The sequence below is a fragment of the Halichoeres trimaculatus genome, unplaced genomic scaffold (genome assembly GCF_033239565.1).
Source record: "Halichoeres trimaculatus isolate MK-OKI-2021-1 unplaced genomic scaffold, fHalTri1.1 fHalTri1_scaffold_7, whole genome shotgun sequence".
Lineage (NCBI taxonomy): Eukaryota > Metazoa > Chordata > Actinopteri > Labriformes > Labridae > Halichoeres > Halichoeres trimaculatus.
Window position 1 is genome coordinate 23,422,556 of NW_027437185.1, and position 27,948 is coordinate 23,450,503.

A 27,948-nucleotide genomic window follows, 5' to 3' on the forward strand; every position below is an offset into this window, starting at 1 on the left:
GTATTGGTTGTGCATACCTGCTAATGGCAGCCTACCTTGATATCTGCAGTGCCTGTGTCGTGACTTTGATTTCTCCGGTTGCTAATGATGTTACCTGATAAACGAAAGCGCGCGCGCACACACACACACACACACACACACACACACACACACACACACACCCTCTCTCGTCCTTTCTCTCCCAACTCCTCCCTCAACATTTCGCCCTCCCTCTGTTTTTTTTTCAAATGTGTTATTCCGCTGTTTGTTCAGTCAGAGCTGCAGCCGAGCTCAGTGAGTTGCAGCGAACACTTCAGCTGCAGGTCGGACCCCGCTTCTTCTTTTTCTCACTCCGCGGCGCTGACACGTTTTGTTTCTCACTTGCTCTTTATTACCTACAGTTTGCGAAAACGCCCATCTTAGTTCACTTTGAAGCCATACCGATTTGTTTACGAAAGAGGACGTGTGCTTTTTTTTATTACAAGTAACCATTAAAATTTGAAATTTAACCGACGCCAATTTCGGGAGAAGACAGCAGAGACAGGATCCGATTGGACTGTAAATAGGTAAGAAGCTGAGCACGTCTGGCGCAGTTGAGGTGGAAGCCACATTTATTCTTCCTAGTTATACATTTTTTTCATGTATTGCAGCTCTGTAACATTTTTATTCTGCCTGTTGCGTGGAATCCCAACCCTGCCTTTGTTATTGTTGAAAAACGGGTATACTTCGTTTGTAACACACTGGCAGTAATAACATGTACGTTTCCCCACTTTGTACAGATCTGCTGGGGGCAGACGGCTGTATTTTGTAAGTGTACGAGTAATCTTGTAACCAGCGGTCACATTCAAGTCTGGGATCTGCACACAAGGGTTTGGTTTAATGTAATACGCAGGATTTTATTGGCTCTCAATGAGGTGATAGCGTCATGCAAGAATTTACTCGCCAAAATATCTATGTAAAATTACTTTTTGGGGTAAATTAGGCGTGTTAGAAGTACTGAACACCTGCAGGTTGCTTCCTGGTTGTCTGCACGTCTGCAGGGTTTGCAGTCAGCCTTCGAGCTTGCTGTGCAGGGAGGCAGTGTTGTCCTTGTTTACCCCCAGGGGTCAGACACTTAAACCACCATGGTATATACTGTGTTGTCACTTGTTGCCAACATACAGTAACCACACATCAGGTGGATATAACACCATAGTCTTGCAATCTCTAACGACATAAACAGCCAAGTTAAGACAAGTTCATGCTCCCTGCAGGCTGTGGACTCTGCACCAGTTTAGCTAGTTCTTCTTTACTTAATATAAACAGTGATGAACTGACGAACAGGCATTCACACAGGTATATTGCCACATTTCCCACACAACCTGTCTTTATTTTGCCTCTCTCTTACACACACACACACACACACACACACACACACACACACACACACACACACACACACACACACACACACACACACACACACACACACACACAAAGGTGCCTGGTACTCAGTCTTTTACGGTCCAAATGAAAACATATAGTAGCACTTTAGCAGTAATACATCAAAATTTTATGCTGACAGAACTTTGACTAAAAAAAAAAATTATTTGTGATCTCTCAACTGGGATACAAAACTCACAGCTTAATAATAGTATTATGGTGAAATAAGATAAGATTTCACTCGTCCTTGTAAAAAATACCCTGCACTAAACTTTGTGGTTCCAAGTCTTTTGTACTTTGATGGGATAGGTTTGCTGTGTGTTTGTCTGAATGGGAACTGTGGTGCTTTAATGAGATGAAAGGATTACTGATACTTAACCTAATTACTTTGCTCCCTCCAGGCTTCTGGCTTTCACTCTCATTGTGATTTATGGATCTCCCACCTTCTGCTTTTTAACCAATCACCTGTTCAGCGAGGTTATCCTCGCTTAGTACATGTCCTTGTCACTGTTCTTGGAAGAGTTATTGAGTTGTATTCAGTTAGAGTGCATGGTTGTGTTTCTATCACTACTTCTTTCCAACTCTCTGCCACAAAGAAGGAAACCAACTGGCTTTTAGAAATGGGGAAAACCCCAAATTGTAGAGGAAAAGCTCTGACACAATCATCTGGTTTCTTTCTGTGACACAGACTTTTTCAGTGTATTTCTAAAGCTAAAATCAACACTTGTGTCCCCTTGGTACAAAACACTGAGCTGCATGATTTTTGTTATAAATATTGCTGCAAGGTCATTTGCCTTCTCTTCAAAACATTGAGACTTTGTGACTTTTGAGGACTGTTGGATAGCTCAGTCAACTCCTGATGTTATCCTTAACTACTTAAAATTAAGAGCTTTTATATTATACTCTAACTCAAGAGATCTTTGTGTTTAATTACTGACTAATTTTGATACTAAAATTTACAACCCCTCAGTGCTTTCAGCTGAACTCAAATGTAATGAGTTTAAAAATAAATCTACAATTTATTTTTACAATTTATAATTATTGAAAATCATTATCTTCTTGCAGACAGTATCATCCCTAACATGTAGCTAGCTTTAGTGTGCACTTGCTTAATCGTTCAAAGGCTTATTAGTTTGGTTTCATACTTTTGTACGTCAAAGAAAAGTGTTTAAAATGTTTTTGATTTAATTTATTTTAATTATGGAACTCAAATTATGTGTAATGGTCCAAAAAACATTTATTAGAATATTTAGATCTTCATAATAAATATGCAACCAAGGTGACTGTAGTATAGAGCATGCTTCTGACTGCTAGTTGGTGAGGATGATTCACAGGAGGCAGAACTATCTACAAGGTTTGGCAAATACGCGGTTAAAGCTGGCGAACCAGTCACACGAGATCAGAAAAGAAAGTGAGTAGGACAGGGTGAGCCATGTCTCAGATGCACTGCTGTGCTTTTACCAGTGTGCTTCCATGGACTGGTCTTCCAGCTCATTTCACTTGTCCCAAAATAAAGGAAAGCCTAGGAGACTTTTTTATAGCATCTATTAATACTTTTTAAAATAAATCCAGCTTTCTTTTGTTGGTGTCTCAAAAGTTACCTTTGATTAAAGTGCAACAGAATAGAGCAACGGTACCATTTTATTCAGCTTTTCACTTCCTTTTTGCACTTTAGCTTTGTTTGAATCTTAACTCTTCACTGCACTGTTGAAAATGTAGTTCAGCTCTGAACTTACTTAATGCTACGGCATGATTATCCCCAACTGATGTCTGATGCTTTTGAACTTAAGAAACAGAACTAAACTACAACTAGAGGCTTCTACACCACTAATGATAAATAAATTCAGCCTCTGCTGGAAATTAGAATGACAGTCTCCTGCCTCTAATATGATTACAACAATGAGCAAAGGGAAATATCTGAGAAGAGAACTGGTATTGAGGGTTACGTCTCTCAATGGGCACAGTCTGCCCGACAAACACTCTGTAGTTACTTTAATGTACAGCCATTCTTTACTGTGAGCAGGTGAGGTGTGCGGCTTCCTGTCGAGGTGGCACCCAGCCTACTCACCAGCCATAATGCAGACATCAGAGCTTCGGCGAAGGTTACACAGCCGGGGGCCGTTTGGTGCACTGTGTTTGATGAGGGACGCAGTGCGCAGGAGTCAAGAGCAGCCACCCAGATCTGTCTCCTCCATACTCGCCCCTCTTCCTGTTCCACCTACATGTTGACCCTCACCCACTGACTGCTGGAGCCCCTCTCCATACTGCAGACACCTGCAGGACAGGCAGCAACATAAGGACCATTTTAACTGGGGCACTCTATATTTGTACACCATGCCGCATCCAAGCACAGGCTGTTTGTGCTGCATCACAAAGGTCAGAGAAGTTAACTGGGCCAAGATTATTTCAAAATGTACAAAATGTTCTGTAACAAAAACAATACAGCTGTGAGGCAAAATTTGAAGAGTATCCCGAGGTTACTGTTTTCAGCATTTGTCAGTCTATAGATTGGTTAGTTGGCTTCTGAAATGCTGGGATTTGCTGCTATTTTTCTTTAAAAAGTAATAAATGTAACATCCCAGGTTTAATATATTCCATTTCCTTCAGTGTTCAAGTATTATATCAGGATTCATTTTTGGAAGGAGTTAGTATTCAAGAAAATTAACCAAATTAATAATGGCACTCATTTTCTCCCTACAAGCTGCTCTGTTCTGGTGCTAGTTGTAAAAAGCATTTTCGTTTTGTTTTTAATATTTGTTACTGATGAGCTCTGACCCTTTCTCCAGTGTTGTGAGAAACATCACTCTGGCAGTTCTGTGTGGGCTGCAACTGCAAAATAAAGCAGCCTCAAGCATGTTACTTCCCTCTCTAACAAAGCTCTTTATTAATGTTTAACTGCAAGAGAAACAAACTTCATGTTGTTGAAAACAAGATATTTCCCTCAGCTTTTTGTTTTGCTAGTGTAGCTCCTGGTCTCCTTGTGCATTAGCTCTGCTCTGTTAGGAGCTGTCAAAGTCTCTTGGCACCCATAGGCTGTTATCTGATAACCTTGTTGGTGGTCAGGTTTTTTGGGCTTCTGGTTGAAGCCAGTGGTTAGCAAGAAAGGGTGGATGCTTAATATGGCTTTTTGCGTACACTGCTTTTGTTTGCAGTCGGTGTGACAGTTTGAAAAGCTATAAAGGAGTTGCCTGTGATAGCAATGTGGCATTATGGGTGGTAAAGTCAGTCTGCTGTTGGAAAGATTGTCAACACATTTTCATCATGAGACAATCATTGTCCTGAATCAATTAATCCTAAGAACTATGATAGCATGGCATTCCCTTAAGAGTCATCGCTGTGTCAATATTGTATAATATTTTATGAAAAAATATACAAATATTCTCGTCAGCATCAGTGTTACTTTGTCTGGCCTCTCTGTCCTTGGAGATGGTTTCCCTCACTGTGTTGCTCCTTCTGATTATTCTGTCATTTTTGTTTCCTGCTACAGGTTTAACCGTATATGTGATAATTACAAGCATGAAAGAATGTGTAAACTAAGAGGGTTTACATATTTAGTGGGAATGATTAAGCCGCATACGTGCAGACTCTCAAAGCTGCTCTGACGGATATTTTTAATTCAGTGACAGTCAGTGCAGAATGCTCCCGGGTTAAGTAGTTTCACACATTCATGAGTAACTTATTATACAGCATATCTTCAAATTGTCCTACTAGCCTGCTAACAGCTTTTATATGCTGATCTGACTGTTCAGAAACATGCTCTAACCAACACAAGGCCCTATGTGGTACATTACAGCTTGGTGCACTTCCTCTAATTAAAACTCCCCTCATTGTCTTAAAACGTCTGTAGATTCCCTGATAGAGGTCAAGGGCACTGATATCAAGGAATCTTCAAACAAATGTTAGGCAGAGTGAAAGTCCTGGATAGCATAGCAATAGTACATTTCAGCAAGCTCGAGGTCGTTACTGTGTATATTCAAAGGTACAGGGTGCAGTGTGAACCAGCCGGACTCTGGATGAGAGCCAGTGTCGCTGTGCATCTTTCCAAGAATGGCTGTAATGGCAACTGCGCGCCATTTGGTGTCTGGTGTGGCTGTAGTGAGCAGAGAAAAGAGGAGTGTTGCTGAGGAGCATTTTGATGATGCTCCTCGCTCATTGCCGAGCCGCATTGTCAGGGTGTGCGTAAGCAAAGGGCGCCTGATGTGGAACTGAACACAGGACAGGCAAAGCTGCTGGAGGAGTGCTTGTCTCGCCCCCATGAGAAAAGTTTCCATCGATCCGTAGGTGGGCAGGGAAGAGGAGGAGGCACAGACAAGCAGGATGGTTAAGCAAGCAAAGCAATACCTGCTCATCTCTGATTCCTTCCTCTTATTTGGGGGATGTGATGTGTCTTTGTTCCTGTGTTTGAAGGTTGGTGTATCAGTTCAGTTCCCACCTCCCCCCATTCCCCTTTCTCTCACTCCACTGCAGTTTCCTCCTTCTGGGCTGTCTGTCTGCATGCTCACACACACGTTCCTGCACACTCTCCCCCCCTGTTGGTTTCTCCGTCTGTGTCTGCCGCCATCAGACGCAGGGACTGATAATATCTGATCCAAACTGCTCCTCCTCCCTTTATTTGGTACCCCTCCCCTCCTTCATATTGCCTATTGTTGAATTGCTTTGTGTATTACTTTACTTCTATGTCATCTGTGACAAGCAGGACAGCCTTCCTTTCACTGTATTTTTAAATAATTCATAGCATCATCTGGACTTAGCTTTCTACGGGGAAATCTACCCTGTAGTTTCCTCTTTGTGTCTCTTTACTGAGCCTCCTTATTGATTGTGATCTGTATTCAGATAGAGTCCTGACACGTCACCCTGCTCCTTGCGAGGGAGCCACACAGCAGACAGACAGCAGACATCCTCCCTCCATCACACTACGGTGGTTTAACCTCACTCCACTGTGGAGACAAAGCTGCTTGAAGTGAGCCAAAAGTTGTCGCTCAGTGTAAAACTAGCATGTGGCTCAGCCATGACTCTGCTGTACCAGTGAAATAAGCCTGGTAAAACAAGGATGGGCTCTGCGGAGGGAGGAGCTGCTGTGGAAACTGCTTCACCATTGGGTGCTGAAGTGCTCTGTGTGCCTGTAAGACCCTGTTTGATTGGCTGAGGCATTGCATTGAGTACAGCAGCTGCAGTTGTGAAGAACTGCCCCCTCTCTCTGCCTTGTCTCTCTTTTTCCTACTTCTTCCCAACACATTAATAACTGTCTGGGGATCATCTATGTCGCCCACATGTGCCAGGCGTTCAATTTCAAGGACACTGCTTCTCTACAAGTTTGTCTATTACTTTTAGCTACCGTAGGCTCAAGGGAGTCCAAGTGACATCTCTGCTTTTCCTGCAAGCCCCGTCATCTCTCTATCTGATTTTCTCTGTCTCTCTCTTGTATCACTTTATCAAGACATAGCTTGCCCTATCCTGTTCGTTGCTCCCTCCCTCCCTCCCTCTTTCCTGTATGCTCTGTTCTCCTATTTGTTTATCCTCGCTTGATTCTCTTTGGCTCTTCCCCGCCCAACCTCGTGCCTCTTGGTCCTCATCCCCCTTCTTTTAAACAAAATCTATCAATGCAAGGTTGTAGCTCATGAGTCTTTCGCCTCAACAGGCTTGTGTTTTGGTAACGCTTTGAGCTAATGTTTGACTTTCTTTATTTTTACAGAGAACAAGCAAGGACGTGCAGGAGAGGGGTCACTCAGGAGGATGACAACAGAAGAATTATCAACACCGATGAGGCGGATGAGACAGGGACTGGTATAAGAAGAGGAAGTGGAACTTTAAAGTGCCTACTGCGCTGTGTCGTCTGCTGCTGCTTGTGAGCTGCTGCCTGACTGCTGGATGTGCACAGGACAGGCTCGGTGTGTTTGGCCTTGAATGGAGGCTGTATTTTATCCTGACAGCCACAGAGTCATCCATCCCACGTTGCTGAGCTGCAGCTGCTACAAACCCTGAGCTAGCCGGCACCTCGTCTCATCAGAGCAAGGACGCTTTCCCCATAAGGTTCTGCTTTTTGTTGTTCTACAGATATCTTCTTTATTTTGGCCATTTGAACAAAAAGAGTCAAACAGTGCCCTCAGCCTTGGCCATGTTGACGTGAATGTAAAACAGACTTACCCAGGGTGTTGGTTGATTCAGGTGAAGGCACAGACGCCTTGTCACAAATGCAAGCATGCCAGAGTGATGTCCTCAGAGTAGCCTGTTTTTTTTTTCTTTGAGACAGAGCTGGCCTCTGCTCACAGTCAGTCCCTCTATCTCACAGGGCCGAAACGTCAGCTGCCACTTTTCCCAGGAAGAGCTAATAAACATCCCTTAAAATAAACCTACCAAAAGGACGTGCTGCCTATTTGCGCTTGGGAGGAATATTTTTGCTCCTGTTTCCTCTGTTTTGCCGGGGACTTTTTTTTCTTGCATCACCATTAGTCACCCTTGCTCTCATCAGACAGTTTTTCCATCCATCGGTCTCCACCGCTGCTCAGTGTTTGTGAGCATTTGATGGCTGTAAGCATGACCATGGGACGGGACACCAAATGGCTGACCCTAGAAGTGTGTCGCGAGTTTCAGAGAGGCACCTGCTCCAGGTCTGATGCCGAGTGCAAGTTTGCCCACCCCTCCCGGAGCTGCCATGTGGAGAATGGCCGAGTCATCGCCTGCTTTGACTCTCTCAAGGTAACAATTCTACAGAGCTGACACTTATCAGTCATTTCCATGTGATATCTGGTTTGTTTGGACACACGCATTGTCAGCTTCGTCAGCTTTGTCAAGTTAGCTACCCTCATTTTGCTCATAATGATCAAACAAGTTGCCCACTTAAAGGCACATCACACACAGGCTGTCTTATTGTGTTTTCTGCAGGGAGGATGTTTGTCATAGATAAGATTACCCACCCCTGCTGGAGTAATATTAAAATTAATGCACCTTAAAGGGGAAAAGTTCAGCCTTCAGGGAAAGTTCTGTTCCACATTTAGCTTCAGTATTTCAGAGGGAAAGGTTTAAAAACTCAAGCTGTCTCAGCTGATCCATCTTCAAAACTCTTCACCCTTTTTAGACAACTCGTAATTTTGTAATCTGCTTCTCTTATCATCTATGTGTCACTGTGATTCAGGAACAAGGAAACTTGTTATATCTTAGTGTCACCAAAGTGTGTTGCAGGTTTTTTGTCAATGCAATTATCTTCCACAAAAACCTGTCAGGGAGAATTATGAACATGAGGTGAATACTAAATTTTTTACTGACATCAGTCAAGGGTAGAGGATATGTTACCTCTCTATTACACCAGGGTAACGTAGATTTTTTAATGAGAGGTAACATGATGTGTAATGTTTTGATTTTTAGTGTAAAGATGTTGATTTGAATGACTCAGAAAAAGTCTTAAGCCAGACGACATCCAGAAAAGTCCTACCCCACAATGTCACCGTACCATCCTCTAAGGCCCCTTTTTTCATAATACTCTAATGACAAATGTCTTTATGCTTTTGCAGGTCCTGCATTATGTTGTTTTGTTGTTAGGGAGTCATCCTTGTCTTTGTTATAGCAGACTTCGAATGTTAGATGTATCGGCATCACTTCCATATGTATTGAGCAAATGAAATCCCTTTGAAAGAAGAATATTACCCAACATTCAGAATCAGCTGCAAGCTTTTATTGGTTTTTCCGTGTTGGACACAAATGCTTTAGATGAGGACAACTCGCTTAGTAAGGTAATGCTAATGTTCAATATTAATATTGAATATTTAGAAGCCTGCAAATGGGAATTTTTAAAAAATTACAAAATAGAAATTAAAAAATGATGAGATAGTGGTGCCAAGATAAAATATGTAATTATATAACAGATAGATTAATTAATACCAGTATTGACCACTAGGTAGTTAAAGTGAAGACTGAATTTAAACATCAGAATTTATTCTTAAATTGAGGATTATCAGTGTCCACTGAATAATTTTCAAACAGCCTAGCCCTCATGTAAACCCAGATGGAAGTCCTGTTATACTCTATATTTGTGACTCATATAGTCACATTAAGCTGTGTTTTGTTTGCATTTTACCCCGGTGTAATCGCTGCTCTCCTGTCTGCCCATTCTCTCGGGATGTGGGCTCGTCACCTGTGTCTCCTCTCCGTCACTGCAGCTTGTCTGCTGACTTTATTCCTCCCTCCTCCACCACACAACCACAACACCAGATCCCCTCACGCACCGTAGAAAAAGTGATGGTGTGTTTCTGTACCTTATCAGTACCCTGGTTATATTGCCAGCAGCCCTAAAGGGAGTAGTGACTGTTTTTGTCATGTGTGTGTATCCATGTGTGTTCGAGCGAGGGTTTTCTCTTGACTAGTATTCATGCAGAGAACAAGTGAGACCCAGACAAGGGGCTTTCTGTCTGAGTGCAGCTGCTGTCTCCTCGTTTATTGAGTTAGAATTTATTATTCAGCCATTTTCTGTGTTATGTCCTCCAGAGCAGGAGGGAGACCGAGAGGGAGTGAGAGGGAGAGAAACAGAGAGGGGGGCCTAGCAACAGCACAGGAGTGCATACCCATTGGATAGTTTGATCTTCCTGAGTGGCACGGCTGTTTTTAGCGCAGAGCAACAGCCTGGCTCTGTGCTGGTTTCATTGATGGGAGAAAGAGGAGAGTATCTTTGTATTTAAGGCAGTGAACAAGCATTAAAGCCATAGGTGACTTTTTGAAAGCCTGGGGTGTGATTTGTTGGTTGAAAAAAGTACAGAAGTTGGTGACAGTCGAAGGTCAAAGCGGCTTTCTTTATTCAAGACTGCAGCAGGGTTTTAGTACCAGCACAATACGACAACAACCACCTCTTTACATCAGTGTTTTTTGTCGTTCATGATTATTTTCAGCTAACATTGTGACATTGTTTTTGGTTGATGGAGAGAAAAAAAAAAAGAAGCACCTCGCTCTGTCCCTAACAGAGACACTCATCACTTCTTCCTCCCGCTCCCCGCCCACCCCGCCCTCTTTTGTTAATTTTATGGATTTATCTACTAATGGCCTCCCTTCTCACTGTCCCTCCCATATCTGGCATCTCCAGCCTGGGATGAAGCAGCCGCTGTCATTCCCTAGTGCTCCTCCATTAGCACTGTCTGGTTGGTCTGAACTTGCAAGAGGGGTGGGAGGCAGGGGTCAGATCCCTGCCTGGTTCTTTTTACCTTGTTAAAAAACACTGCTGTCATCTCAGGTGATTAGTGCAAACGTCACATCTGCCCACCATTCAACAGCGCTGTTACTTCAGGGTGACATCATGATGCTGCAACCGACCACTGATATCATTACTGATCACAGTATTCTGGATTAACAGATGAATACTTTGTTTATTAATTTCTATCAGGACACAAGAAATATATAAAACTAACTCAACAAGATAAAGAAAAGAATAAAAAGATAATTAAAGACAGTGGCCATGTGTGAGTCACCTTCAATCACCATAAATGTTTAAACCAATCCAAACTCTGTTATTATTTTATTATCCAGTGAACATAAAAATTGACAACATGTCCTTATCTCCTCCAGCTGTACAAAAGTGAAACCAAAGTGCAGACCATGAAGTGTGCTGATATACTACACTGGTGACATCTTAAAGGATAAGTTTGGTTTATACAGCTTTTACATTGTTTATAGAATGAAGTAGAACAAAATACTCACCCAGAAGGCTTTCCTGATCCAAGCAGTGCTTCGGGAGATATTAAGATCCAAAATCGTGCAGCGGACGTCCGTATAATGGGATCCATCGGGGCATAGACAGCGGCGCTCCTAAAACTGCATTAATCGTCCAAAAACTCACGTTTTTCACCAATATTCCATCATGGTCCGTTCCGGGTTAGTCCTCTGCTGCAGTCTGTGTCACTCCAGACAGCGCCGCTCCTGTAATGACCTCTGAACTGACAAAGACTTTGTTTACGTTTGCCCCTCAAAGAAAGGAGAAAGTGGAGTCAGCTCTCCAGAGAGTACTGCACATGTGCGGAGGGGCAAAGGTAAACAAAGTCTTCGTTAGTTCAGAGGTCATTACAGCTACACAACGATGTTTGGAGTGACACAGACTGCAGCAGAGGACTAACCCGGAGCGGACCATGATGGAATATTGGTGAAAAACATGAGTTTTTGGATGATTAATGTAGTTTTAGGAGCGGCGCTGTTTATGCCCCGATGGATCCTATTATACGGACGTCCGTTGCACGATTTTGGATCTAAATATCTCCCGAAGCACTGCTTGGATCAGGAAAGCCTTCCGGGTGAGTATTTTGTTCTACTTCATTCTATAAACAATGCAAAAGCTGTATAAACCGAACTTATCCTTTAAGAGAGAAATGAGGGATTCATCAGCTGCTAATAAATCTTAGCGAGGTGCTCATCATTTCCCCTGCTGTTTGCTCTGCCTCAAGGTCGAACTCTCGAAGCAAACTGCGCTAATGACATTCAGGCCTGAAAATCACACATTAAGTTTTTTAGCTATTTGCAGTTTGCTCCAGTTTTGAACTTGATTGTGACTGAAATGAGCTGCTTTAGGTGCACTGTGGATGTAAAGGAGAGTGCCTTACCATTTTTACCAGGAGTTGATGAATGACGGATGTGACACAAGTTAAACAGACTCTTTACACGAGGATAAAATGTCTAACATGACTAAAATTAACTGGTATTCTTTTTAATAAAGACTAAGACTCCATGTAGAAAAGCTGCTAAAATTTACACACAGATAGAAAACATATTCTGTACTTCTTTGAACTGTATTAATATTTTATAGTTAAACCTGTTTCCTCTTTGAAAAACAGAAGAGAAGGGCTTTACAACCACTTTACTGCATTTACATGTTTTGGTTTCCCTTTATGGGGGCTGTTGTTTCATCCATATTTTATTCAGCATTTGGTAAATGTAATGTTTCTAGGCTCAACTACTGAGGACAGTCATGCCTGAGCTACATTTAATTTTTATTTATGCAACAGTCCCATGTATGGAATAACGCTGCTAGCATAAGTCATGAGGTATCACATGTGTTACCCAAACATCATGTTTGTCTTATGCAGATGGGTTTGATACAGCTCTCAATTGAGAACGTCTGAGGACTGTTCCTGTTTATTGTTGTCCGGTCTCGGTCTTCTCCATGAGTGCTTCAGCGGCACATCATTTTCCAACAGGAACTCTATCTGTGTTGCGTAGTGTGTTGCCATGGTGACTGAAAGGAGATTCCTGACCCACAACACCATTTTTTATCGGCCTCCCTCTCTGCACCAGATTTCAGTTTTTCCAAAGACTCAATGTCCATACCACTGAACACAAAAACAGTGTATTGTATGTTTATTTTATTTTGAAGGTCTTATGTACAAAGTGCACCCTCGGGTTCATCAATAACAACTCTTCTTTCTGAGTTTGAGCAAGCTGTCTGGACTCATGGGAATCGCTTCTCATTACAGACTCATCCCTAAACACTCAGCTCGCTGACGCAAAGCTTGCTCCAGTGTGGGCGAGGGTGTTTGTGTGAGCCTGTGTACCATCCTGACCGTTTTTCAGGCTGCTGCATGTTTGCTCGTATACACCTTTATAGTTGTTTGAGGTTGTTTAAATCCCTCATGGGTAACGGTAAATGAAGCGATGCAGTTTCTCCCCGTCCTGCATACTTCCTCTGCCTCTTTTTTTGTGTCCTCCTCTCTGCATGACATCATCCATCACCGTCAGAGTCTCTGCACCATGACGTCACTTCACCTTTTTTTCTATTGTTTTACTGCTGTTTCAGCTCGTGATGACCCAACAAGGTGCGGGTGGGGTCTGATGACATAGTGTGTGTGTCAGTGTCTTGGTGAAGGTAGTTTAGCGAGTTAACAGCTCCTCTGCAGGGGCAGACAGCTGCTGTCTGCCCGGGGGTTTAATGAAGACTGCAGTTCCTCCTCTGAGTGTGTGTTGACCTGCAGTGTTCCTGCAGCTGTGCTCCTGCAGCACCATCTTCACCTTCCCCACGCTCGTTAACAGGGAGGAAGGACACTGCTGTAGAGACTGTCTGGGGTAAAATGAATTGCTTTTAGATAAATGGCTCAAAATCTGATTTAATGTTTGTCAGGAAGCCAAAGATGGCGAGTAAAAGTGAGCATAAAAAATTACTTAGAATCTAAAGGATTTCTGGCAGAGGCTGTAAAAAGCCTCAGCTGACTAAAACATAGAGTTTAAGCCACCTCAATTCATACCAAGACATGAAAGCTGCTGTTGTTGATCCATCTGTATGAAACATCTTGTATTCATAGTTAGATTAGTGAGTGATTCAGGCTTCTTATTTTAGGGAAACCCAGTCATGCTAATCGGGGCAACTTCAAGATTTCCTGAAAATGAGACATTTTGTCTAGATGAAACAGTATGAATAGAAGTCACAATAATAAATAAATAAATCCAGAGCTTTATATCTTAGACTTAAACCTTCTGTTATCATTGTTAAAGCCTGCCTGTGTCAAGTAAAGCTCTGCTTACAAGACAAATAAAAAGGCTTCGGCTGCTCGAGCTGCAAGTCCTGCTCTGCATCCCACAAATATTAAACCTGAATAAATCATTTGTGTCCAACAGAGGAACACATTAAAGCTGTTCCTTCATATAGAAAGATTTAAGATTCACCACAATGCTTCAAAATGTTGCATTGTCATGTTCTGTAAGTAACACACCTGTAAAATACTTTTAAATGACTCAACCTCAGAAATTAAAACAAACTGCTGACTATATTGATAAAATGTGAAGACAAAATGTAACTATTGCCACCTGTGTTTGATACTTAAATTGTGCATTTCATGGTGTGTTTTAGTCTTAAATTCCTACTTTGGGATCTTGATGCTTAAACTCTTCTACATTTTGACCTCTGCAAACAGTCTGACAGCAAGTTTATGTAAATTACAGTTGAAGAAGTGAGAGAGTAAGGCTTATTGGTGCTGTTTGTAAAATGCTTTATTATGCACTAAGTTCGTTTTTTTGCACCAAACTCCCTCTTGAATTTATTTGCTTCTTGCATGTACATTCTTACATGTAATGCAGCTCATTCGTCGGACTGATTAAAACCAGGTCTGGAAAGGTCGTCAGTCTTTACAGGCGGTGAGAGTTGAACATCTGTTTTCACTCTCTAGCTTTTATCTCTTGTCAGGGACACTTATTTGACTTCTGCTGTGACTCTGGAAAAATCTAAACCTTGTTCAAACACTCCACCTGTCATGTAATGGTACATGTGACAGCCGTCACAGCTTGAGAAACAAGTCCTGGTTATTTTATGAAAGACACATGAGAATTTTTTTGTCTGGCTGCCTGTTAGTGAGATTTCTGTTGACTTTTTTAATGAGGAGCAGAATGTAGTTTCTTATTTCTCATGAATTATGCTGTATACAGTCTCCTGGGACTTCATTAGTTCTTCATTTCACCAGTATTTGCTGAACAGTTTTGCTTAGTAAACAGCTTTATTCTTGGTATTTAGTCAAATTAGAGGATCATATGAATGAGTTTAACTAAACAGTTGCCTCAGTGAGATTTGAAGGTTTACCTGTGAGTCATTGTGCTGCCTAATTTTTGTTTTTATGACAGGGTGAAGTCATTGATGGCTGTCACCCTGCCTGTTTGCTCTCTCATCTTTCCTTTCTTCTCTCCTCAGGGACGCTGCACACGTGAGAACTGTAAATACCTGCACCCACCACCACACCTGAAAACACAGCTGGAGATTAATGGCAGAAACAACCTGATCCAGCAGAAAGCAGCAGCAGCCATGTTGGCTCAACAGATGCAGTTCATGCTGCCTGGAGCACAGTTGCAGCCCATCGTGAGCAATGCACATTTAAATCAGGACTTAATGCAGTGTTTCTATAAATGCTTTGAATTAGAAAAAACTAACACAGCTGTCTTTTACTTTATGAGCAGTGTGAGCTATGTTTGTATACTGTCTAATAACAGTAACACATTTTATTTAAAGGTGCCTTCCAAGACACACAAAGACGCCAAACATAACATAGTTTAAAAGCTTTTCAACAAAAGTTGAAAAGAAATATGGATAAAAGCTTAAAAGGAATAGATTTAAAAGATAAGATGGATGATATTCATTAGAATAAGGTAAAAGTATTACTCCATGTAAAGTATTTTTCTAGCTAAGCTTCAATCAAATCCTCTCTTAAAGAAGAAAACGCTCTGCCATTACTTGTTTTGTCTCTCACGTCTCTGCCCTCGTCTCTCTCTTAGACGACATTCCCAGTGACGCCTTCCCTGGCAACCAGTCCCAGCATGGCGTTCAGTCCGTATCTGAGCCACATGGGCCCAGGCATGGGCTTGATGCCTGAGCTGCTGCCCAGTACTCCCCTGCTGGTTCCTGGGAGTCCCACCGGCCTGGCAGCCATGGGCAACGGCACTTCAGCACAAAAACATGTGCGCACAGACAAGCTGGAGGTATGCGGCCTGTGTACAGTTGTTATTTCTATGTTTGTCCAGAGTATGGTGAAAGGTGAATGTTTATCAGTGCTTCTGCTGGGTCCTGCCAGGTTTGTAGAGAATTTCAGCGTGGTAACTGCACACGGGGTGAAAGTGACTGTCGCTATGCTCATCCCCTGGAGGCTGGGATGGTAGACTGCAGCGAAAACTCAGTCATTGTCTGCATGGACTATATTAAAGGCCGCTGCAGCAGAGACAAGTGCAAGTACTTCCATCCCCCGGCTCACCTGCAGGCCAGGATCAAGGCTGCCCAGCACCAGGCCACTCAAAACACAGCGTCCACAGCTCTGGTGAGTCTTTTTAAATCCAAACTATGGAAGATCTTCTTTCTTTTATTTATAAAAAGAAAGTACAATGGATGTGAAATTTATCAACTTTTCTACTCTACATTGAACCCTAGGAAATACAAACTAACCGATACCTGACGCTCTCTAGAGCTAGAAATCAGCCTTTACCTCATGTTCTTAACACAGCAGGGAAACAGAAGATGTTCTTGTTCTGTACCTGTATTTTGTTTACTGATGCAATGAGGAATCAGGGTAGCACAGTGTCCCTCAAGCAGCATGAAATTTGATGATGTTGTCTGGGGATTATGTTTTTTCATGAATGTCGTTACTGTGCACGCGTCTGAGCCCATACTCTCAGTGACTGAGCTACAGAGGCTAAAACTGGCTTTCCTGAGCAGCTGTTAACACTGTCAGTGCATGAAGAAATGAATACAATTCAAAGACAGTGTCTGAAAAAGATACCAATTCGCATAAAAACAAACAACCATCATAATGTGATTTTTTTTCTAAGTTTTATTGCTGTGGCTGGCTTTTTTGGGTGATGTTTCACCATTCTTTGAAAAAATTGCTCTCACTTTCAATTTTTTTCAGAAATGTTGATCAGTGGATGAAATCATAGCAATCCCATCATGCTCTTGGCTTGACTGCTGTTCTGTTTTACATCAGCTAGTCTTAGATACAGCAGCACCCCCTTGTGGTCATAAATCTTATGTTCACCTTTCCATGCAGAGATGACTGTACATTTTCTCACAGACTACACAGGATGTTGCAGGGGTGTTTTTTAAGGGATAACATTGATATTCCCCCATTATTTAAAGCCTTTTCTTCTATTTTTCTTCATTTCTATCTTTCCACAGCATGGCCTGCCTCCAGGCGCCATGCAGACACATCCAAAAAGGCAGATCTTAGAGAAAAGCAATGGAGCTGCTGCCACTGTCTTCAACCCGAGTATGTTTCACTACCAGCAGGCCCTGGCTAACATGCAGCTCCAACAACCAGCCTTCATCCCCACCGGTGAGCCTCTAATGACACAAGCATTACTGAAACATAACACTGCTGTTTTTATTAGTGTACCTCACATGTAGCTGAATTAAAGTGATCATTTGGATTTGCAAACAAATGCAAGAGTGTGGACAGGTGTATTTGTGTCTATGAGGTCTTATTTTAGGATAGTAACTTCTGTTTAACCACTCTATCAAAACATGCTTACCTTCCTGTGTTGTGTCGCTTGCACCTGCTTCAGTGTTGATGTGTGATGACGAGCTGATAAAACGTTTGTAACATGACGATCCTGGTGCATGGTTTGGAAATAGACATTAATTGTTTTTAAAAAATCCAAAGTTGTGTTTGTTCTCACTGGAAGAAGCCTTTGATGACATAAAGGAGCAGCAGGCAGCTAAATTGAGACTGATCAAAGACGATACCTGCGCTAGTCGTACTTCTCTTTATCATATTTGTTGATGTTGTGGTTTTCTTTGATCATTCTTTTGCTGTTTTCTGTCAAACCAGACATCTCACTGCAACCTGACACCAGATGAGCTCTGAACTACAGCATGATATTTAGATTTTGGGGAGGTCATAAATGTATAAAAAAATTAATTGGATATTTAAAGTAGTGAAACAATTTGAATTATTTATCAGTTGAAAGGAGAATTAATTGTCAGTTATTTCTAAATTACTTGAAAACATATTTTAGATTAGATGGCTGCACAGTATGAAAAGAATTATTAGATGAAGCTCCTGATGAAAAATTGTGGAAAACTTGCACCTTTAGTGGCATAAAATGACCTTTCATGCTTATAACGAATATGATGTCACATGGGATGTAATTATCAGCACAAAAGGCCTTTCCTTTTCATGGTAAGCGTAAACATATCAGTGGTGAGTGAGGAGGCATAAGCAGTCGTACATTTTGCCTGCACTAACCTGATCAGGCTCACCCGTCCCAACTTTTTGCTTTTGTGTTTTTGTTTTCTTCTTGTTCTCCTGCCGTCCTCTCCTCTGCTCTCATCTGTCTCTGCACGTGGGGCCTTCAGAATCCACTAATAGGTCAGCCACATGTGATATGCATGTGACGGAGGAAGAGAGCCTGTGAGAGTATGTTCCTAATGTAAAGTTTCTAACATTAAAAATTCCAGTTTTACTCACAGTTTGTATCTAAAGCAGAGTAAAATTCAGAGCAAAGGGAACAATAATAATAATAATAGTTATAATAATAATAATAAACTTTATTTGTATAGCACCTTTAAAAACATTAGTTTACAAAGTGATTTGACAGCAGTCAGGAACATAAGATAACAAAGCACAAGAGTTTTAACACAAGGTAAAAAGAACAGGTTCATTAAAATCAAAGAACAGTTAGGACATACACAAATAGCAAAATGAAGCTGAGAAAGTTCCACAACACATATATCAGTTTAACCCCAAAAGCACCCAGACAATACAGGAACACTGCAGCTAAAAAGAGAACATGAGGACCAATAAAAGAAAAATAAAATAGTTGAGATGAAACAGGGATAGAACAATAACACAGTGACTTTAAATGATTTCTATAAAGAGATTAAAAGTGTGACGCAAGGTAAAACAATCTGAATTAAAAGTAAATAAAGACACCAGTCTGTTGAAATAACAAATAAGCAGTCAATAAAAGATGGAGCTGAAATGATAAGAAAAATATCATCAAATAAAAGGATAAAAAAGGCTGAGACACAAATAAAAGGAAAAGAGACTAAAACACAGAGAAAGAAGGAAAATGAAAGACTAAAAAGAGATGGCATCACATAAAAGCAATTCTGTTCAATGACATTTAAATACGATCATATTATCATGCACTATCCTGTACAGAATCAGAAAACAATAGCTGCCATCAACAATATAAAATAAAAGAAATAGCAGGCTGTGACCTGAAGCTGAGATCATCTTAGCTCTAATATACAGGGGTATATTAAAACCTTTTGGTGAGATACTGTGTGACCTCGAAATAGACCTTTATTTGAGACCTTTCAGCCCACTGTCGCCTTTGAAGCCTAATTTCTGTTTCATTATGTCAGCATGTCTGCTTTCACATTAACATCCTGTGTTAGTCGTGCATTGTGTTAACATTACCCTGTTTTATACCAGTGAGAGTATGTATCTGTGTCTGGCTGTCTGTTCTTATACATTACCTGACTTGTTTTTGGCCTTAAATAATAATAATACTTCTGCACACAAATATTATGATAATAGATGTATTTGTAGTCAACACTTAGCATCACTTTGTTGGCACCAGAATTCCTGTTTATTTAAACAAATGATACATTTTTTAAGTGTTTTGAGGCCCTGGATGTGGGTTATGTGTTGTCTGAGCTGTAGCACAGTCACCTGACATTAACTAGAGCAATATTTCTGCTTAATTGTTACTAGCATAATGATATAATGCTCTTTTACCTGTTTGTGGCAGGTAAACACACATAAGACATGGTTTGGCAGTATTTTGATAATCAGAGATTAAGTTGTAAGTGGTCTGTGTCGACGATAACCTGCAACCTTGGGGCCTGAAGGCTGTTAGCTTTGCTGCTGTTAGTCACAATCAGAAGATTTGACACTTTGAATATATTTTTCTCAGTTTTGCCTGTTTTTGAGTGTTTTCAGATGGCTAGGAATTTAAATTCCAGTTTAAACACCTAGGAAATTAGTAGCTTTATAACAACCTTTAATACAGTAATGTGTCACTTTAGAAATAGGCTCAGAGAATTGAAGAGGCAGACAAAAGATGTTAACATATTAAATGAAGATGTTAAACTCTGCCTCTGGTTAGACTTAACCAGATTCTTGGACCATGCTTGCTTTTTGAAATGAGTTTCCTAGTTGTTGAGCACAATGGGTCCATTAATTTCTAGGATTTACAAAATCGAAGCAGCACAGGTCAAAACATTGTGGCGGTTTGGGGTTAGATCCTAAAGCTTCTATTTCCCATAATACAACCAAAAGCGTGTTTTCTCTGAACCCACAACAAGACAGCGAAGTAGCTCTCTAACCTTATGAATGGTTTGTCGTTTTAATTGATTTGTGTGAGTTCTTGTTTTTTGTAGAGCTGACCCAAAAAAACAGTGAGCAGCACAGAAAAGTGGTCATATGACTTTTAAGAGTTGAGCTAACTTTAGAGACCAGGATGTCAGGAAGAAACATCATAGCTCTGAGTGATTTTTTTTTTTTTTTTTCAGAAGTATTGGGTGACCTAACAATTTATCTGCGTCCTGGTTGTAAATAAAAACAAGTGTCTGCTAATTGACAATGAACACCAGGAGCTTTGGATGCTCCTTTGTCCACAGCTGCAGACAAGCCTCACAGCCTTTTCCAGTCATGGGTTTATGAGTATTTTATGGATGATGAGGATAGCGGCTCAGTCAGTGAATGAGTTGCAGATGCAGTTTACAGCTGACTTTAAAAGAAAAACATGATTTTTTTTCCTAAATAAGGTTTGTCAGATCACAGCTGTGACATTCCTGGTTTTGTATTTATTACAGACCATTTGCTCCGTCATACACATGCTCTGTCCATATAAATACAATAAATCAGATCCTTCAGTCTGATCAGATTGTATGGCTGTGTGTTGCCTTCTTCGTTTGAGGATCATTTGTTGCTGAGATGATGCATTTTTCTTCAGTTTTTAGCTGGTTGGCTAATTGAATATGCATTTTTTTACTTTATCTCTTATTTCTTTTGCATGTGTCTTGATTCTTGTTGAAAATCATCCCGGCAGTATCACTTGACTTGTGCCATGATTTTTGATCCTACACATTACGCCATGGTAACCATATCATTCCTGTCCCCTCCCCCACCCCCTCCCCTTCCCCGTCCCCGTCCCCCTCCCTTGCCCTCCACATCCTCGTCCTCTGTCTGTCGTCTGACTCGCCTGAATAAAAGTTCCCATGATGCACGGTGCCACCACCTCCACTGTTTCGTCGGCTTCGACCCCCGTCACCAATGTTCCTTTCGCTGAATCAGCCACCTCGAATCAGGTTTGCTCTTTCATTTCAGTTCTTTTTTTATTTAACTCTTAGTCCTGTTCAAAGTCTTTTTCCTCATCAGGTCAGAGTTTCAGTGTCACCTGTGTTATGTTCACATTTCATCCGTCTTTGCTGTTCAGTCTGATGCAATGTGAGCAAATGAAAACAGGATGTATACTGAGAGAAATCTCAAAGGAGCTGTTTTCATTCTAATGTACTTTTTGCGTAAAAACCAGCATCTGTCACAGTTCTCTGTGTAATCCATGGACACAAAATATGAGGTTTTACATCTGTAAATATACCAGCCTCTTATAACTGAGTTCCTTCCTAAAACTTGAAGAAATATCAACACTGACTGATGCAAAACACACTGATACTAACTTTCTACTGCAGGTTTCCATCCTTGTGTCTGCTCCACCTCTCATCCCTCTTTCTCTCTCCCCTCCAGTAGACCCTTCAGAGCTTCTGACTCCCGAGTCGATGGAGCTCCAGTGCGTCCCAATGGAAACTCATTTCTGTCCCGTCCCTAAACTGCTGATGGCGGCTCCTGTGGCGCTAAACTCAGTAAGCCTTTCCCGAAACCCAAGTTAAACCACCAGGGGCGGTCATCTATCTGAATGCAGCAAACATGTGCCTCACCTACAGACACACTGACCGAGTGACGGTGTGAGACTTCTAATACGACATTACCACTGATTGACAGCTGCGAAGGTTCACGCAATACAAGCCCAGACAAGTTACTGTTGATTTAATGCAGCCATCCTGATGCAGTGTGACCTGATCAGGCTGAGCAATACAGCTCCCTCCTTCTACAGCCATACATGCCCTCACCTTAAAAGTGCAGCAGACGTGCACACACACACACACACACACGAACACATACATTTAAGACTTACATGCCCTTTATGGGTCGGAGCCATCACATGAGGCGACCCAACATATTTTACTGTTCCAAAGTCAGAAACTTTGAGAGGATCAGACCTGTCGCTGGTCTACAACCATCAACGTGTTGTCAAAATGAAAGAGTGTTTCATATCATGTCCTGTTTACGTTTGGCTACTAATGTACATTTATTTTGTAATGTGTTTATCATTCAGTCTGTTTTGATGGTCTCATTGCCTTATGAAATGTCAGTGAGTCATCATTAGTTTATTTGTGCCTTTGATTTATCTGCTCGGCTGCAGCGGAGACAAAGTTTCCCCGAATAATTCAACACACTGTGCAGCAAACCATGGAGGATTTTGTTGATTGTAACTTAAGGCAATATCTGTTGTTACACAAATACTGTGTATTAGCTTATAGCTCTTATTGTAAAAATAAGTCCAATAACTACAGTGGTTGCCACTTTAAAAATATGCTCCATCATAAACTTTAAGTGTGTTTTATAAAGTCTTTGATTTTATAATATATCTGGTCCTTACTGAGTCTTAGCAGCAAATGAGGAATACTTTGAATGTCATGAAGCGACCTTAAAAAACTACAAACTGTCCAAAAATTCATATACAGTTGCTCTTTATTGAATAGACAGAGTTTGGAGATTTTTAGAAATCTTAGTTTAACAAAATAAAAAAGAGCTTATAAGAAAACATATCATATAAAAAGGAGTTAATATTGTTAAACTATTGAATTTCAGAGGTCGTTTCATGGTGGTGAAGGATAGTGGTAGGTGTGATGATTGGAAACAAAGGTTTGTTTATCATGTTTCCTTTTTTTTGATTTACAAAAGATTGACAATCTGCAAGCGTAGACATACTACTCTAAATTTCACACTGCAAGTCTTTACTTTAGCCACAAACCAAAATATCAAAGCAAAATCTGATTTTAAATTAAAACTTAAAGCCTGAAACCTTTTATCAGATGTCAGAGTTGTTGGACCAGATGGGACCGAGATTTGTTGCCTGACATTGTGCCTAAAGTCAGTGTGTGCCAAATGGTGGTTTATGCAAGGAGCCGCTGGTTAAATGCAATACCTGAATAAGTCCCTAGGATCAATTTCTCCCTCTGAGAACAAGAGAAGGTTTTTGTTTTTTGGAAAAGCTGGTTTGTGTGGTTGTCTTCTTTACGTAGCTTTGGGATCAAATGAGCGGCACAAGAGTTTCATGTTTCATGACTCTTCAGGGAGAAAGCTCAGAACTTTGAAAGCATCTTGGTGGAGTTTCTAATGTGTTGTCTTTTCTAGCAGTGTCTGCTCTTTGTCACACTCTGAGAACGGCAGCCACGGTTGTTGGTAAAGAGTTGGTTTGATTGTTTCAATCAGCACAAACCATGTGAAATTTTGTTTTCCAAATGTCTTCAAGAATTACTCCGTAGGCGTAAAGACTTCAGAAACCTGGTTAAAAAAAACTTTTATATCTAGAATCTAATGTGCCTGCTTGGAGTCCACTCAAACCACTGCTGTCAGTTCAGTTTACGGACACACCAGCGCTAAAATAAAGATAAAACACACCTCTGCTACTTCATTCTCCAAGACAGCTGTGCTGTCTTCTGGCTCATGTAAAGACTTGAAACACAGAGTTGTGTGCATACACAGGTATGTCGAAAAGACAACAGATCACATCTTAGTTTAGATGTAAATGCTACTGATATGATCCCAGGTTCCCCTAAATGTAGTTTCTTTAAACAATGTTACTGCATGATGAGTTCATCAAAAGCAAAAACTCGATACATGCCCCTCCAACAGACAGGCATGTCCTAATAAAGGGATTCACTATTTAAAGATTATTGAAATGGCTACCTGTAGAAATATCTTTTACCCTAAGAATATTGATCAGAATTAGGGATGCACGATATTGGATTTTTGGCGATATCCGATATGCCGATATATCGAAACCCCTTTTGGCCGATACCGATATCGAGAATCACAAGTTTGTTTGTTTTTTTCACTGTAAAGAAAGCTAAGTCTATCCTGTTCTGGAATTTATATGTTACTCTTATTGTGACGGTCTTATTCGTTTAAGAAACACACATAAAACACGACAAAAAAACATTTGATTTTACCATAAATAAGAAATGCATTATTTTTTCAAACTCAAGACATTCAGTATTGAAATACAGAAAAATAATTTCTTTAGGTCACATGAACTTTAAATGTACAATGCATTTTTAAACATAACCAAGTTTCATTTGATTATTTTAGAGCGACTGAAACAACCTGGTGTCAGACACAGAGCTCTGCAGTGCAAATAAATGAAGTGCTACATTTTATTTAAGGAGCTCATTTTTCAGATGGAAAATAATAATCCTAACTGAATAGCACCTTATCGGCTGTGCCTATCGGCAGAAAGTTTCATATCTGCGGATACCGATAAACGTGTTTTTAAGCTTTTATCAGCCGATACCGATATTGTGCTGATAATATCGTGCATCCCTAATCAGAATTGTTGTTTTTAAGTACTTATGTACACAGTACACAGTACAAGTATATTACAGTACCCCAACTTTTGAATGTGCGCAAGATGCCCCTGTGAACATTTTAATAGTCTGGAGTGGGTACAGCAAAAACTTATTTTGTCTTCCACTTGATGGAAATAAAATAAACTTAAGTCTGGACTAACTGACTGACTGACCAGTGGGAGACACTTCTGCTGCGAAAAGGACTAGTCCCTCACTGGCTTCCCATGTATTGACCCGGGTCCGACTCTGATGTTCACTTTGAATTGGTTTAACTGTATGTTTCAGTGTTATAATCAAGCAAAATTGGCCTATCTTTCTGCCACTTAAATAAACACCTAGCTTTCTATCCTTGAAGCTGAGTCTATAAACTAGCTGCCTCCTGGTTCAAGCTTAACATGTGTGCTGACATGGGAGAGATAACTTATTTTTCCCATCATCATTTCAATGAAAAAAAACACTTACTTCCCTTGAATTCCTCTACATGACAGACAACATTTTAAGTGGCCTGTTGTATTTCTGTTATGGTACATTGTTATCGTATTTAGTACAGACAGTACTTCCTTTACTTCTCTTTCTTGAAAGGTTTGGCCAAGAGTCTTTGATTAAAGCCCAAATTTTCTCTCCTCTTTGATGAAATCAATGATAAGAATGTCAAGACAAATGAGTTAGTCTGAATCTTACAGCTTTGAAAGACTAGCTTTGTCCAGCCAAGTAATCCTTGAGCCTTCGTCTCTTTGCCCCTTCACGTCATTTTGCCTTCACTGACTGCTGTCCAGCTGGAACAAAAACCAGAAACAAAATACTTGATTATGAAATTGTGCCTCCTGTGGGAGTTTGAATCATTTAAGTGCATTGATGCACAAGAGGATATCAGTGAGAAGACAAACTGTTTTTACCTCTTTCCTGCTGTCATTGTCTGGCTCTTGGTTTTCTTTGGGCCTTGTTGTATTTTTTTCTCATATGGACATGAGTTAGTCTGGAATATGCAAAATGCTCTGACCATTGTGTGCAGTGACCAGATCCTTTAGCATGTGGGGGGTTATTTGACCCTGAGCATTCTTATGTTGCCCGGGCACAAACAAAGGGCCTTTTTTCCTGCTCACTGTATAAAGATGTGATAGCCATGTATGAAAGTGACATGTATTAATCCTTATTTAAACTTTTTTTTATCAGACATAAAAAACTCAGCATGGAAATAAAAAAACGCATTTATACATAGTTGATAGTTTGTGTAGACCAACAAGAAAAATATAAATAGTATTTAAATCATTTGTATACAATGATGGAGTCATTGTTAATGGTAATAGTTGCTGTTGCTATGGCAACAAAATGACAACATGGCTACCTTTCTATTATCCTAATTGTGATTTTTTTCACATTCATTGAAATGACATACAACACTAACTTATTGAAAAAGGGAATGTCTAATTAGTTTGTCTTGTTATTGGGACGTGATTCACTATTTTGTATGAAACTGAAATCCTTGATATATCCAAAGGTCCTAAGGGGAGATCAGGTGTTTATTTTGTTTTGTTTTTTGTTTTTTTGATCTCTCTTGTTTTCTTCTTGTACATGGTGTTTTTGAGCATTAAGAATGGACTCTGGCTTCTAAAGCCAACACCTATCTGTCAGGGAGGTAAAGAGGCTTTTGGACTATAGAGAGAGCTTCACCTTTTTTCTTTGATTACATAAATAGTAACTCTCTCTCCTCTCCTGCAGACTGGACTCGCTCAGTTTCCTGTGTGTGGAGGTGTGTGAGTTTTCATTTAGTAAGATCTGTTTCAGTTTGGGCCGAGAAGGTGGTCCAGAGGCCTCTTTGTGCCCAGCTGTGCTGGGTGATGTCGTACCTTGCTGAGGTGTATACGAATGTGTAACGTTCACCTTGTTTGCACTTATGTACATAACTATGTTCAAATACTCAAAATTTATTTTGAATAAATATAGATAAAAGAGAAGATGAAAATCAAATCGATGTATTGTTAATTATATGAGTATGTCTGTCATTTTATTGCAGCATAAATATATCGCTTTGTCCTTTTGTTTGTTTGTTGCAAGAGCCCTGTGCTTTACCGATCACAACATTGTCTTGCTCTGAACCTTGGATGGTTGGCTGAGAAAACTGCTCTGTAGAGACTAGAAAAACTTTGGTCCAGTGGTACGTCAACACCAGAGGTGGTTTTAAGGAAATAATCAGTCTGGCGTTTGTGTCTTAAATCACTGCTGATATTAAATTCACAACTGCATTATGATCATACCAATGCATCTGCAGCATCTACAGTGAAACAAAGGGTTTGCTGAATAAAAGAGCTTGGCTGGAAAAAAAGAGAAAGAGGAGCAGATTTATAAGTCAAACTATTGAGGTTCTTAGATGTGCAATTCTTTTCACAGGGTTTAAAATCATTTTAATTTTGGTTTTATTGAGTGAGTTTTTCTTTGCTCCCTGTCGTCACTGTTGTCAACACAAAACAACAATAAATCTGAATTCTCCTCAGGATTTAGGGCAAAACTGCAAACAACCTGGTTTTATCTGATGTGACACCTTTGCATAGCTCTGTTCCTGGACATGCTGTATAATGCTCTTCAGTACCTGTTTGAGCCAGCGATTTTGTTGCCATGGCACTTGTCCTAGTGGTGGATGGACTGAGTAATGCTGGTGAAGAAGTTCACAGCCCTCTGACTCCACATGAGGGGGAATGTATACAAGCAGAGCACTTATCAAACTATGAGTTCCCAGGCACCAACATGTGAATATGACTGTGATTTTGTTCTTATGCTAAGTTTCAAATGGATTAGTTGTTATCGTGCCTTTATCATGCAAGGTGTGGTTTTTCTTTAATATTCTGCATTTAAACTGACTTAAAGGGCACTTGTATTTTGTGTCTAACATAACCTTTTATGGAAAAACTGTTGGTGAATTGGTACTAAACTGGGTAAATTCTCAGACTGAATGGCAGCCTGTGGAAGATGATGAGGGCCAAAGACTGTTCAGGACTAAGCCATATGAAAAACTCTCCCTGAAACTCTAGGACGGGCTCAAAGTGACTGCTGTCATCTATCCTTTCACTTGCTGTTATCTGCTTGTGGTGCTTGTATGTGCTGCTGTGCTACATGCCAATTTATTTTGCTGTGTATAGCTATTAAGAGTAAGTTACTGTGCCTATGATGATTTCTGCAATTTCTGTTTAACCTTTAATAAACACTTAACTGTGATGCTCTTCTGGTGTGTGTTGTAGTATCTCTTCATGACCTTTTTAAAGGAGTCATCTCATATCTTTCTCAAACTGGGATGCTTGTATATGACATAATATTTGATGTAATATTAACTAATGTAAAAGGTTAAAATCTTTCGCATCAACCTCAAGTACTCTGGAATATTGGACTTAAAACTGCAGCTTTGCAGAGTGTTATTTAATCTG

General features: G+C 40.5%; 1 protein-coding gene across 3 annotated transcripts; it reads left to right on the top strand.

The window, feature by feature from the left end:
- The first annotated feature begins 165 nt into the window (after positions 1-165).
- mbnl3 (muscleblind-like splicing regulator 3) lies at positions 166-27,760 on the top strand. 3 transcript variants are annotated; one of them, XM_074673418.1, is made up of 8 exons: positions 166-545; positions 7,094-8,097; positions 15,041-15,205; positions 15,619-15,822; positions 15,915-16,154; positions 17,009-17,165; positions 21,057-21,151; positions 21,588-21,726. In XM_074673418.1, exons 2-8 carry the CDS (start codon positions 7,924-7,926, stop codon positions 21,588-21,590), a joined length of 1,038 nt encoding a protein of 345 aa, XP_074529519.1. In that variant the 5' UTR covers positions 166-545; positions 7,094-7,923; the 3' UTR covers positions 21,591-21,726. The 3 variants fall into 3 exon arrangements, with proteins under 3 accessions (XP_074529519.1, XP_074529518.1, XP_074529517.1); XM_074673417.1 differs by lacking the exon at positions 21,057-21,151 and having other exon boundaries at positions 167-545; positions 21,591-27,760; XM_074673416.1 differs by lacking the exon at positions 21,057-21,151 and having other exon boundaries at positions 168-545; positions 21,588-27,760.
- Positions 27,761-27,948: the final 188 nt, after the last annotated feature.

Coding starts and splice junctions, on each gene's coding strand:
- mbnl3 (XM_074673416.1), top strand. CDS start 7,924: ATGGCTGTAAGCATGACCATGGGACGGGACACCAAATGGCTGACCCTA. Junction 15,206..15,618: donor GAGCACAGTTGCAGCCCATC/GTGAGCAATGCA, acceptor TCTCTCTCTTAG/ACGACATTCCCAGTGACGCC. Junction 16,155..17,008: donor ACACAGCGTCCACAGCTCTG/GTGAGTCTTTTT, acceptor ATCTTTCCACAG/CATGGCCTGCCTCCAGGCGC.